General features: G+C 44.2%; 1 protein-coding gene and 1 non-coding gene across 2 annotated transcripts in view; one reads left to right on the forward strand and one right to left on the reverse strand.

The window, feature by feature from the left end:
• Positions 1-6,519, forward strand: part of LOC121583344 (lysosomal membrane ascorbate-dependent ferrireductase CYB561A3-like) — an 11,629-nt gene extending 5,110 nt beyond the window's left edge. The window contains exons 3-6 of the mRNA XM_041899524.2: positions 2,279-2,487; positions 2,733-2,887; positions 5,247-5,409; positions 6,061-6,519. Of these exons, the coding sequence (XP_041755458.1) occupies positions 2,279-2,487; positions 2,733-2,887; positions 5,247-5,409; positions 6,061-6,084 (551 nt within the window). The 3' untranslated portion in view covers positions 6,085-6,519. The remainder of the gene's footprint in view (positions 1-2,278; positions 2,488-2,732; positions 2,888-5,246; positions 5,410-6,060) is intronic.
• Positions 6,520-9,168: 2,649 nt separating this feature from the next.
• trnaa-ugc lies at positions 9,169-9,240 on the reverse strand. The gene has a single exon. It is a non-coding gene; the product is annotated as a tRNA-Ala (tRNA).
• Positions 9,241-13,476: the final 4,236 nt, after the last annotated feature.

Below are 13,476 nucleotides of genomic sequence, written 5' to 3' on the forward strand. Positions count from 1 at the left end.
TGGAGGTAAGGCAATAAATAGGCCATAGTGCAAAATAATTACAATGTAGTATTAACACTGGAGTGAGAGATGTGCAGAAGATGATATGCAAATAGAGACACTGGGGTGCAAATGAGCAAAATAAATAACAATATGGGGATGAGGTAGTTGGGTGGGTTAATTACAGATGGGCTGTGTACAGGTGCAGTGATAAGTAAGCTGCTCTGACAACTGATACTTAAAGTTAGTGAGGGAGATGTGTCTTCAGCCTCAGAGATTTTTGCAGTTTGTTCCAGTCATTTGCAGCAGAGAACTGGAAGGAATGGCGGCCAAAGGAGGTGTTGGCTTTAGGGATGACCAGTGAGATATACCTGCTGGAACGCATACTACGGGTGGGTGTTGCTATGGTGACCAATGATCTAAGATAAGGCGGGGATTTGCCTAGAAGTGATTTATAGGTGACCTGGAGCCAGTGGGTTTGGCAACAAATATGTAGTGAGGGCCAGCCAACGAGAGCGTACAGGTCACAATGGTGGGTAGTATATGGGGCTTTGGTGACAAAACGGATGGCACTGTGATAGACTAGAGTGTTGGAAGCTATTTTTTAAATGACATTGCCGAAGTCAAGGATCGGTAGGATAGTCCGTTTTACGAGGGCATGTTTAGCAGCTTGAGTGAAGGAGGCTTTGTTGCGAAATAGGAAGCCGATTCTAGATTTAACTTTGGATTGGAGATGCTTAATGTGAGTTTGGAAGGAGAGTTTACGGTCTAACCAGACACCTAGGTATTTGTAGTTGTCCACATATTCTAAGTCAGACCCGCCGAGAGTAGTGATTCTAGTCGGGCGGGTGCAAGCAGCGTTCGATTGAAGAGCATGCATTTAGTTTTACTAGCATTTAAGAGCAGTTGGAGGCCACGGAAGGAGTGTTGTATGGCATTGAAGCTCGTTTGGAGGTTTGTTAACACAGTGTCCAATGAAGGGCCAGATGTATACAAAATGGTGTCGTCTGCGTAGAGGTGGATCTGAGAGTCACCAGCAGCAAGCGCGACATCATTGATATACACAGAGAATAGAGTCGGCCAGAGAATTGAACCCTGTGGCACCCCCATAGAGACTGCCAGAGGTCCAGATAACAGGCCCTCCGATTTGACACTCTATCTGAGAAGTAGTCGGTGAACCAGGCGAGGCAGTCATTTGAGAAACCAAGGCTATTTAGTCTGCCAATAAGAATGCGGTGATTGACAGAGTCAAAAGCCTTGGCCAGGTCGATGAAGACGGCTGCACAGTACTGTCTTTTATCAATCGCGGTTATTATATCGTTTAGGACCTTGAGCGTGGCTGAGATGCACCCATGACCAGCTCGGACACCAGATTGCATAGCGGAGAAGGTACGGTGGGATTCGAAATGGTCGGTGATCTGTTTGTTAACTTGGCTTTCAAATACTTTCGAAAGGCAGGGCAGGATGGATATAGGTCTGTAACAGTTTGGATCTAGAGTGTCACCCCCTTTGAAGAGGAGGATGACCTCGGCAGCTTTCCAATCTCTGGGGATCTCAGATGATACGAAAGAGAGGTTGAACAGGCTAGTAATAGGGGTTGCGACAATTTCGAAGAAAGGGGTTGAATTTTAGAAAGGGGTTGAATACTTATTGACTCACGACATTTCAGATTTTCATTTTTAATGAATTTCCAAACATTTCTAGAAACATAATTCCACTTTTACATTATGGGTTATTGTGTGTAGACCAGTGACACAAAATCAAAATGTAATCCATTTTAAATTGAGGCTGTAACACAATTTTTTTGGGGGAAAAAGTCAAGGTGTGTGAATACTTTCTGAAGGCACCATTTGTGCCATGGTACCAATGATGACCAACCTGCATTTCTTCCAATCTTCAGTCTCCCTACATCCCCATGTCACTTAGTATACATTAAACTATTAATACACTATAATCTTCCCAAGTCCCCCCACTCCCAATCAGACTTGCTGTATTTACTTTATTAGTGACCTTCAACTGACCTTGCTCTGAACATATGTGTAGTAGCTTTCCTCAATAATGTGACTGTGTACCAATACATTATTGTAAGTATCCATATAGGTCTTGGAGTGGTTATAAATACTAAGTGGTTATAAACTGTATGGAATAACATGTGGGAGGGGTCATGTTACATGTGGTAGGACAGGCTAGTGCACCCAGAAGAGACAAACACAGAGCGAAGCTAATACATCCCACCATCTGGGAAAGGCTGATCTAAAAGTCTTCCCTCTTTCTGTGTGTGTGTGTGTGTTGTCTGAAGCGGCTATCCTATACCGCGTCCCCTTTACCTGGGGTCAGAGGAAGCAGCGCTGGAAGCTGGTGCACGCTGCTCTGCTGCTGTCCTCCCTGTTCCTGTCCATCCTTGGGCTGTGTGCTGTGTTTGACTTCCACACAGGCTACCACATCCCCAACCTGTACTCCCTCCACAGCTGGGTGGGCATCTGCACCATAGTCCTGTTCACTGCCCAGGTAGGAGGGGGAGACGTTGGGCAGGGACCAGGGTATTTTCCCTGACCATGTGAACTGACCAGGGAATACTCTGGGCTCTTAGTAACTCAGCGTTTTTCATGTTCAGGTCACATGACCCTAATAAAAAGAACATTCATGTACCTGTGCTCAAGGTTCAAATTGAACATTTGGCAGCTTTTCTACCTCAAGCTCATTTGATGCAACCGATCTTGCCCAACCCTATTCCTTCCCTTCTCATTGGTCAGTGGGTCCTTGGCCTGGTTGGTTTCCTGTCTACCTGCTCTCCCCTCGGGTTCCGTGAGCTCCTGAAACCAGTTCACGCCTGGATGGGAGTGGCCATCTTTATCCTCAGCCTGGCCTCCTGTCTCTCTGGCATCAACGAGAAGCTGCTCCTTACTCTGTGAGTGACCAGAAACGCTGATTCTCCACCAATAACAACTAACTACATTGGTCCAACAATCTCCACAGTAAAATTCTGTATAAAGGCCTATGCAACATTGAAAAGCTTTAGGCTACATGAAATATTCACAATTAAGGATACATTAAATAACTTTACATTTTACAGAACAAAATTAGGTTAGACAACGTATAAGAGCATAAAAGCAATTTCATTGGATTATTTCCTTAGCCTGGGTGCCCTATTTCAGCTTCACACATTGTATTGGTCCCTAGGCAAAGACAGGCAAAGAGTCAATACAGGACTAAGATTAAATCGTACTACACCGGCTCTGATGCTCGTCGGATGTGGCAGGGCTTGAAAACTATTACAGACTACAAAGGGAAGCACAGCCGCGAGCTGCCCAGTGACACAAGACTTCCAGACGAGCTAAACCACTTCTATGCTCGCTTCGAGGCAAGTAACACTGAAGCATGCATGAGAGCACCAGCTGTTACGGATGACTATGTGATCACGCTCTCCGTAGCCGATGTGAGTAAGACTTTTAAGCAGGTCAACATTCACAAGGCCGCAGGGCCAGACGGATTACCAGGACGTGTACTCCGAGCATGTGCTGACCAACTGGCAAGTGTCTTCACTGACATTTTCAACATGTCCCTGACTGAGTCTGTAATACCAACATGTTTCAAGCAGACCACCATAGTCCCCGTGCCCAAGGACTCTAAGATAACCTGCCTAAATGACTACCGACCCGTAGCACTGACGTCTGTAGCCATGAAGTGCTTTGAAAGGCTGGTCATGGCTCACATCAACACCATTATCCCAGAAACCCTAGACCCACTCCAATTTGCATACCGCCCCAACAGATCCACAGATGATACAATCTCTATTGCACTCCACACTGCCCTTTCCCATCTGGACAAGAGGAACACCTACGTGAGAATGCTATTCATTGACTACAGCTCAGCATTCAACACCATAGTGCCCTCAAAGCTCATCACTAAGCTAAGGATCCTGGGACTAAACACCTCCCTCTGCAACTGGATCCTGGACTTCCTGACGGGCCGCCCCCAGGTGGTAAGGGTAGGTAACAACACATCTGCCACACTGATCCTCAACACGGGGGCCCCTCAGGGGTGCGTGCTCAGTCCCCTCCTGTACTCCCTGTTCACCCATGACTGCATGGCCAGGCACGACTCCAACACCATCATTACGTTTGCTGACGACACAACAGTGGTAGGCCTGATCACCGACAACGATGAGACAGCCTATAGGGAGGAGGTCAGAGACCTGGCCGTGTGGTGCCAGGATAACAACCTCTCCCTCAACGTGACCAAGACAAAGGAGATGATTGTGGACTACAGGAAAAAAAGAGGACTGAGCACGCCCCCATTCTCATCGACGGGGCTGTAGTGGAACAGGTTGAGAGGTCCAAACACACCAAGACAGTCGTGAAGAGGGCACGACAAAGCCTATTCCCCCTCAGGAGACTGAAAAGATTTGGCATTGGTCCTCAGATCCTCAAAAAATCTACAGCTGCACCATCGAGAGCATCCTGACTGGTTGCATCACCGCCTGGTATGGCAACTGCTTGGCCTCCGACCGCAAGGCACTACAGAGGGTAGTGCGTACGGCCCAGTACATCACTGGGGCCAAGCTTCCTGCCATCCAGGACCTCTATACCAGGCGGTGTCAGAGGAAGTCCCTCAAAATTGTCAAAGACTCCAGCCACCCTAGTCATAGACTGTTCTCTCTGCTACCGCACGGCAATCGGTACCGGAGTGCCAAGTCTAGATCCAAAAGACTTCTCAACAGCTTCTACCCCCAAGCCATAAGACTCCTGAATAGCTAATCATGGCTACCCGGACTATTTGCACTGCCCCCCCACCCCATCTTTTTACGCTGCTGCTACTCTGTTAATTATGTATGCATAGTCACTTTAACTCTACCCACATGTACATATTACTTAAACTACCTCAACTAGCCGGTGCCCCCGCACATTGACTCTGCACCGGTACCCCCCTGTATATATAGCCTCCCTACTGTTATTTTATTTTACTTCTGCTCTTTTTTTCTCAACACTTTTTTGTTGTTTTATTCTACTTTTTTTATAAAAAAAATAAATGCACTGTTGGTTAAGGGCTGTAAATAAGCATTTCACTGTAATGTCTGCACCTGTTGTATTCGGCGCATGTGGCCAATAAAATGTGATTTGATTTGATTTGATTTAGCCAAAACTCTTGACATTGACAAAAGAGTTGGCCACAGAAACAGACTGGTTCCCAGGCTAACCTTTCCCTTTAACTACAGTGACTCCATGAAAGGAGATGTCATTAATTTGAGTGTTTATCTCTCTATTCAGCAACGGCAACAGCAACAGCACCGCAGCCTATTCCTCACATCCTGCAGAGGCCTTGTTTGCTAACTTCCTGGGTGTCCTGATCGTGGCCTTTGGATTGGTGGTCCTTGGAATCCTATCCAATCAGAGGTGGAAAAGGCCAGAGCCAGGGCAGGAAAGCTCTAGAGTGAGTATGGTGCTGTCAGCAGTAAAGTCCTAGCCTGAATGACAGCCTGTTTCTGGATTAGCCAGGTTATCGGGTGTATTCCAGATACATATTTTCTCTAAAGGTCTGTGCAGATTATCAGACCTTTACAATACCTGGACAAGTATTTATTATCTATAGGAACCACACCAACATAATGTAATGATTGATTCTATAATCTGCACAGACCTGCACAGAAAATGTGTATCTGGAATGCACCTATTGTGACAATAACAAAGGATTTGGCTAAAGCAGAAATAGACTGGCACCATACAGTGCATGTGCAGTTCATGGCAAAATTCAGTCTGCATTTTTCAAAGGACACAAACAGACCTAGCTGGCTGAGCGTGGATCTAATGGAAAAGAAAACGGTCCCTAAGGACCCTTGGCTTTTGTAATTGAGACTGAGCTAAGTGGACCCTTGGCTTTGTCTTTGAGACTGAGCTAAATGCTTTCCAATGTTGTCCCCCCTGTCCATTTAATCATATTCATTATGTTCTAAAAGGCCAAACCGATCCTAGATCGTCACTCCTACTCTGAGATGCTTTATAAATACGGGCCCTGATGCTTTTTTATTGTCTGTAGCCTACTGTGCTTGGGATTATAGTTGTCATTTTTATGCTTTTTCTCCAGTCATTGCTTCCGGGGGACAACTGAAGGAGTAGAAGACCTTGGTGTCCTATTCTTCTCCCTGCCCTTTTCTATTTTTGGATAATGGATCAATTGGAGACAAAGAACACTCTGATGTTCCCTCCTGTGTCTCAGAATACCAGCTGTGGTAGTGGTTACATGTGACATGATGACATGATGAGTGACGTGTGATGTTTTTACACTGTAACTGTGTAGGCGGCCTATACTGTCTATAGTATATGGGTGACTATGTGCATTATAGCATTATGTGTGGTATAGGCCCTATACTATACTATTAATAGGCTGTACTACTGCATAGTCCATTTTTAAAAGCTAATTTGATCATGCCTGATCCTGCTCTCTCTGTTAAAACTGTATCATAATAATGTACTAGATACACTATTACTCTCTTTGCAATGAAAATTGGTTGGGTTTTGTGAAAAGTTGAATAAAGTTGGCATGTCCTCCTGAAACCCAGCAACTCATTTTTGTCCACTCTAATGGACATAGTTTTTTTATCCGTATCTTTGAGGCCATTATGCATGCTACTGTGTTAAGTCCTGTTGTACCTTGAGAGGACATTCAAGAAGGGTGCAATTGCGGCCTGCAATTCGAGGTGTTCCTGCATGTGGGCATTCCTGCATCTGCAGGAACCCCTCTTTATACTTCAATTGGTACATTTTTAAGCTAGGACTCCGGTACACAGGCGGGAGGCAGGCGCTCCAGTACTGTAAGTGGCGGTAACGCACCATAACGTTGGATGCCAACTGGCAATAAACCCCACAGAAGAAGAAGAAGAGGCGGGGCGACAACAGTAGCTAACTAGCTAGGACAACGGTAGACAGTGTCCTTCACCCCTCGCCTGTAGGGCACTGCTTTTCCGCAGTTCTGTTAACGACGGCGAGGGCAGGTGTTAGGCAGGCGTTAGCCCAATAATGGACTAAAGGAGCCTACCATTATTCCTTATAGTCCAAGGACCTTAAATGTTCTGTTTAAAGGCGAATTGGCTCTGGAAGCCAAAACAGCCAAATACTCCATCTAAATGTGAATCGATTCTCAATTGCGGTATGGTTCTAGAAACATAAATCCCTCTACTTCCATATCACATAAAAATTATTTTACACTTATTTCACAAAATACACACTTACTGTACACTGTTTTAACCAGTTTTAACACAATTGCAGCCAACAGTATTTTTCAGCGACAACACGTTTGTGGTGTCCATCTTCCGTTTACACACAGGTGTTCGGAGACGGCGATAGCTAATTAGCACAGGTAGTCCACTCTGTCTTCCGTCAGTTTTCCGTAAACAAGCGCTGTAACATGGAAATATGGCCGTGTGTGAACCCTAACCCTATAAAGGTGTGTATCAATTTAACCTTTAGTTTTCTTAAATTATTTATTCTGATATACGTTCCTTATGTTTCCATATCCGTACCGCAAGCGATGCGTGTTAATGCTCAGACCGAGCATCGGGGCTCTTAGTACTGCAGTGGGCTAAATCAGGGTCACACAAATCTACTTTGAAACAAAAGTAAACACTATGTTAGACATGGAGTTTTAATGTATTCAATTTTGAGTTTGCATCCCAATATTACACTTTATATACATTACAGAAGACTGAAATATAACAAAACTGTTTGACATAGAAACACCGGATTTTCAGCAAAAAAAAGGTTCTTAATTATAAAATTATGAAAAATATTAATAACATTGCACCCATGTGGCCACTAGGTCATTTGACTGCAGGAAAGGGTTACCAAAACTCCCCCGTACATTAGACGCCTTTGTCCAATGACTCGTATGTATAATGTGCATGTGTGTGTGTGCGCATTCGTGCAAGTAGAAAAACATGTTGACACCCTACTTGTAAAGAAACGCCAATGCCATCCTCCTCTCTTTCATGTTGACGAAACAGTCTATCACTCTGTCATACAGTAAATGCTTTTATTTTTTGTTGTCCTACGCTACCTGGCTAAAATGCTTGCTCGCTAGCCTAACTTTCATTCATGGGCAATGTTAGCTAGTTAACATTAGCCTTCTACATCTAGCTACATATTGAACTTCCATCCTCTCAGACCAGGGGCACAACATTGTATGAATTAATGGTTGGATCAGAATCGCCGTTATAATCATTGGCCAGTAGGGAGAATTAAGTAAAACCACAAGTCTAAATCCCTGTCTCCATCCATGGCTAATTTAGGAAAAGGACCATTTTAGCTAGCTAGCCACCGGAGGACAACAACACAACGAGATGCAACAATTTAAGTTTTTCTGTCAATGAGGTATGCTCTCAATGGGATTTGATAAGAGTGACGCCAAAATCCAAGCTGACTTCCCTTTACACTTTTTTTTTTGGTGCGCCACGACCATTCACAGTTGAGCTCGCTCAGTTTGGCTCAACGCTGATTGGCACATTTTTATACTTTTTTTATCAAGGGAGGCCAACCGCTCGCTGGCTTCCCTTGCCTTCAATGCTACAGGCGGCAACAATGTCATACTTGTTTGGACCAGACAGCATCAGATAGATGGCCTACACATAGAGAGACAGAGGGGCGCTGATTCGCTCACTCGGATGCTTTCTCCTGTGAGATACATTCAGCCTCTAGGCGAATTGAAGGAAAATTATGAAACACAGAGAGACTAAAGATAAATTATTTCATTTTTATTTTTTTGTCAATTTTTTGGTGAAGCCTGGCTTCCTTTGGAGCCACTGATTAAATAAGAGCTAAATAAGAGCTTGTTCATAAATGTCTTCTGTAGTGGACATCATGATGTGCCATCTGTTTTTTACCTACTGTAGCCATTTACTGTAATGTTACATTTGTCATATTTACTATCAACCGATTCCTTATGTCCACTACAGTGCACATACAATCAAAAATCTATATTTTTTTCACATGAAAGCCATTGTTTTCATCAATCTCAGTGGTCTTTATTAATGCAGAGAGGGAGCCCCTAGTGGTCACAATCGGTCACAAGTCTGAGTTTAAATAAACGAGTGGTGCGTGTTATTTACGTATCTTGTAACACTTAGCTATGCTAAATTAAGGGTTAAATCCATAGCGAATTGGACAAACAAAGGGTTGTTAAAAATTTGGAAAAAGGTTGTGGAGATGCCGGGGATTGAACCCGGGGCCTCATACATGCAAAGCATGCGCTCTACCACTGAGCTACATCCCCTTCTGTGATCACTCAGAGACAATAAGGTTTTGTCTTCAGTCAGAGACAATACGGTTTTGTAAACGAAGTATTGAAACTGTAATTAAATATGTAATTTAAATTAAATTTTTGCAGTTGCCATTTCCCAAAAAAGTATAATCCGTTATCGCAGAGAACATAGTTAAATTGCTTACGGAGGTTACGGGGGAGATTGTCCTTCACCTTATCCACAAGATGGCAGTATCTTCATACTACATACTGTATAAATCATGACATCGACCTCAAAGTTTGATTTAACCAGAGATTTGATATCGCCAAAGAAAGGCTGTCTTTGGCTATGATCTTTGGCCATCAAAAATGGTGGTAAATCAACATTAATCAACACATTGAGTCTCCTTAATGTACATGCTGTTGACATGAATTTTACTTGTGGTTTCAACTTAAATGTGTTAAAATGTAAAAAAAAAAAATGGTGTACGTATTGTAATATCTATTTATTTCAGTATCTTTGACTGCCATATTTCCAGTTGCGACCCGTCATTCAATTAAAATAAAATAAAATAAAATTGTATTGGTCAAATACATGTGTTTAGCAGATGTTATTGCGGGGGTAGCGAAATGCTTGTGTTTCTAGCCCCGACCGTGCAGTATATCTAACAAGTAATATCTAACAATTTCACAACATATACCCAATACACACAAATCTAAGTAAAGCAATGGAATTAAGAATATATAAATAAATATATGGACGAGCAATGTCAGAGCAGCATATACTAAGATATAGTAGAATAACATAGGATACAGTATATATATATGAGATGAGTAATGCAAGATATGTAAACATTATTAAAGTGACTAGTGGTCCACTTATTAAAGTGGCCAGTGATTTCTAATCTATGTACAGTGGCTTGCGAAAGTATTCAACCCCCTTGGCATTTTTCCTATTTTGTTGCCTTACAACCTGGAAGTAAAATTGTTTTTTTAGGGGTTTGAATCATTTGATTTACACAACACGCCTACTGCTTTGAAGATCAAAAATATTTTTGGGGGTGAAACAAACAAGAAATAAGACAAAAAAACAGAACTTGAGCGTAAGTAACTATACAATCCCCCAAAGTCAATACTTTGTATAGCCACCTTTTGCAGAAATTTCAGCTGCAAGTCTCTTGGGGTATGTCTCTATAAGCTTGGCACATCTTGCCACTGCGATTTTTGCCAATTCTTCAAGGCAAAACTGCTCCAGCTCCTTCAAGTTGGATGGGTTCCGCTGGTGTACAGCAATCTTTAAGTCATACCACAGATTCTCAATTGGATTGAGGTCTGGGCTTTGAATAGGCCATTCCAAGACATTTAAATGTTTCCCCTTCAACCACTTGAGTGTTGCTTTAGCAGTATGCTTAGGGTCATTGTCTTGCTGGAAGGTGAACCTCTGTCCCAGTCTCAAATCTCTGGAAGACAAACAGGTTTCCCTCAAGAATTTCCCTGTATTTAGCGCCATCCATCATTCCTTCAATTCTGACCATTTTCCCAGTCCCTGCCGATGAAAAACATCCCCACAGCATGATGCTGCCACCACCATGCTTCACTGTGGGGATGGTGTTCTCGGAGTGATGAGAGGTGTTGGGTTTGCGCCAGACATAGCGTTTTCCTTGATAGCCAAAAAGCTCAATTTTAGTCTCATCTGACCAGAGTACCTTCTTCCATATGTTTGGGGAGTCTCCCACATGGCTTTTGGCGAACACCAAACGTGTTTGCATATTCTTTTCTTTAAGCAATGGCTTTTTTCTGGCCACTCTTCCGTAAAGCCCAGCTCAGACAGACACTCCAATCTCCGCTGTGGAGCTTTGCAGCTCCTTCAGGGTTATCTTTGGTCTCTTTGTTGCCTCTCTGATGAATGCCCTCCTTGCCTGGTCCGTGAGTTTTGGTGGGCGGCCCTCTCTTGGCAGGTTTGTTGTGGTGCCATATTCTTTCCATTTATTAATAATGGATTTAATGGTGCTCCGTGGAATGTTCAAAGTTTCGGATATTTTTTTATAACCCAACCCTGATCTGTACTTCTCCACAACTTTGTCCCTGACCTGTTTGGAGAGCTCCTTGGTCTTCATGGTGCCGCTTGCTTGGTGGTGCCCCATGCTTAGTGGTGTTCAAAACAGGTGTATATATACTGAGATCACGTGACAGATCATGTGACACTTAGATTGCACACAGGTGGACTTTATTTAACTAATTATGTGACTTCTGAAGGTAATTGGTTGCACAAGATCTTATTTAGGGGCTTCATGGCAAAGGGGGTGAATACATATGCACGCACCACTTTTTTATTATTAATTTTCTATAATCTTTGAAAAACAAGTTATTTTTTTCATTTCACTTTACCAATTTGGACTATTTTGTGTATGTCCATTACATGAAATCGAAATAAAAATCCATTTAAATTACAGGTTGTAATGCAACAAAATAGGAAAAACACCAAGGGGGATGAATACTTTCTCAAGGCACTGTATATAGGCAGCAGCCTCTAATGTGCTAGTGAAGGCTATTTAACAGTCTGATGGCCTTGAGATAGAAGCTATTTTTCAGTCTCTCGGTCCCAGCTTTGATGCACCTGTACTGACCTCGCCTTCTGGATGATAGCGGGGTGAACAGGCAGTGGCTCGGGTGGTTGTTGTCCTTGATTATATTTTTGGCCATCCTGTGACATCGGGTGCTGTAGGTGTCCTGGAGGGCTGGAATTTTGCCCCCGGTGATGCGTTAAGCAGACCGCACCACTCTCTGGAGAGCCCTGCGGTTGCGGGCTGTGCAGTTGCCGTACCAGGCGGTGATACAGCCCGACAGGATGCTCTCAATTGTGCATCTGTAAAAGTTTGTGCGGGTTTTAGGTTCCAAACCAAATTTCTTCGGCCTCCGGAGGTTGTAGAGGCGCTGTTGCGCCTTCTTCACCACACTGTCTGTGTGGGTGCGCCGAGGAACTTGAAGCTTTCCACCTTCTCTGCTGCGGTCCCGTCGATTTGGATAGGGGGGTGCTCCCTCTGCTGTTTCCTGAAGTCCACGATCATCTCCTTTGTTTTGTTGACGTTGAGTGAGAGATTGTTTTCCTGGCACCACACTCCCAGAGCCCTCACGTCCTCCCTGTAGGTTGTTTCGTCATTGTTGGTAATCAAGCCTACTACTATTGTGTCGTCTGCAAACTTGATGATTGAGTTGGAGGCATGCTTGGCCACGCAGTCATGGGTGAACAGGGAGTACTGTCAATCAATCAATCAATCCATTTTTTATTTATAAAGCCTTTTTTACGTCAGCAGATGTCACAAAGTGCTATACAGAAACCCAGCCTAAAACCCCAAACAGCAAGCAATGCAGATGTAGAAGCACGGTGGCTAGGAAAAACTCCCTAGAAAGGCAGAAACCTAGGAAGAAACCTAGAGAGGAACCAGGCTCTGAGGGGTGGCCAGTCCCCTTCTGGCTGTGCCGGGTTGATATTATAACAGTACATGGCCATTAAGGCCAGATTTTTCTCCAAGATGTTCAAACGTTCATAGATGACCAGCAGGGTCAAATAATAATTACAGTGGTTGTAGAGGTTGCAACAGGTCAGTACATCAGGAATAAATGTCACTTGGCTTTTCATAGCCGGGCATTTAGAGGTTGAAATAGCAGGTGCGGTAGAGAGAGAGAGTTGAAAACAGCAGGTCTGGGACAAGGTAGCACGTCCGGTGGAACAGGTCAGGGTTCCATAGCCACAGGCAGAAGAGTGGAAACTGGAGCAGCAGCACGACTAGGTGGACTGGGGACAGCAAGGAGTCATCAGGCCAGGTATTCCTGAGGCATGGTCCTAGGGCTCAGGTCCTCCGGGATGGGAGGGAGAGAGGAAGATAGAGAATTAGAGGGAGCATACTTAAATTCACACAGGACACTGGATAAGACGGGAGAATAACACCAGATATAACAGACTGACCCTAGCCCCCGGCACATAGACTATTGCAGCATAGATATTAGAGGCTGAGACAAAGGGGGTCAGGAGACACTGTGGCCCCGTCCGACGATACCCCCAGACAGGGCCAACCAGGTAGGATATAACCCCACCCACTTTGCCAAAGCAGTGCCCCCACACCACCAGAGGGATATCAACAGACCACCAACCTACTACCCTGAGACAAGGCTGAGTATAGCCCACGAAGATCTCCTCCACTGCACGAGCCCGAGGAAGCGACAAACCGGACAGGAAGATCACGTCAGTGACTCAACCCACTCAAGTGA

Source organism: Coregonus clupeaformis, chromosome 15 (assembly GCF_020615455.1).
Source record: "Coregonus clupeaformis isolate EN_2021a chromosome 15, ASM2061545v1, whole genome shotgun sequence".
Taxonomy (NCBI): domain Eukaryota; kingdom Metazoa; phylum Chordata; class Actinopteri; order Salmoniformes; family Salmonidae; genus Coregonus; species Coregonus clupeaformis.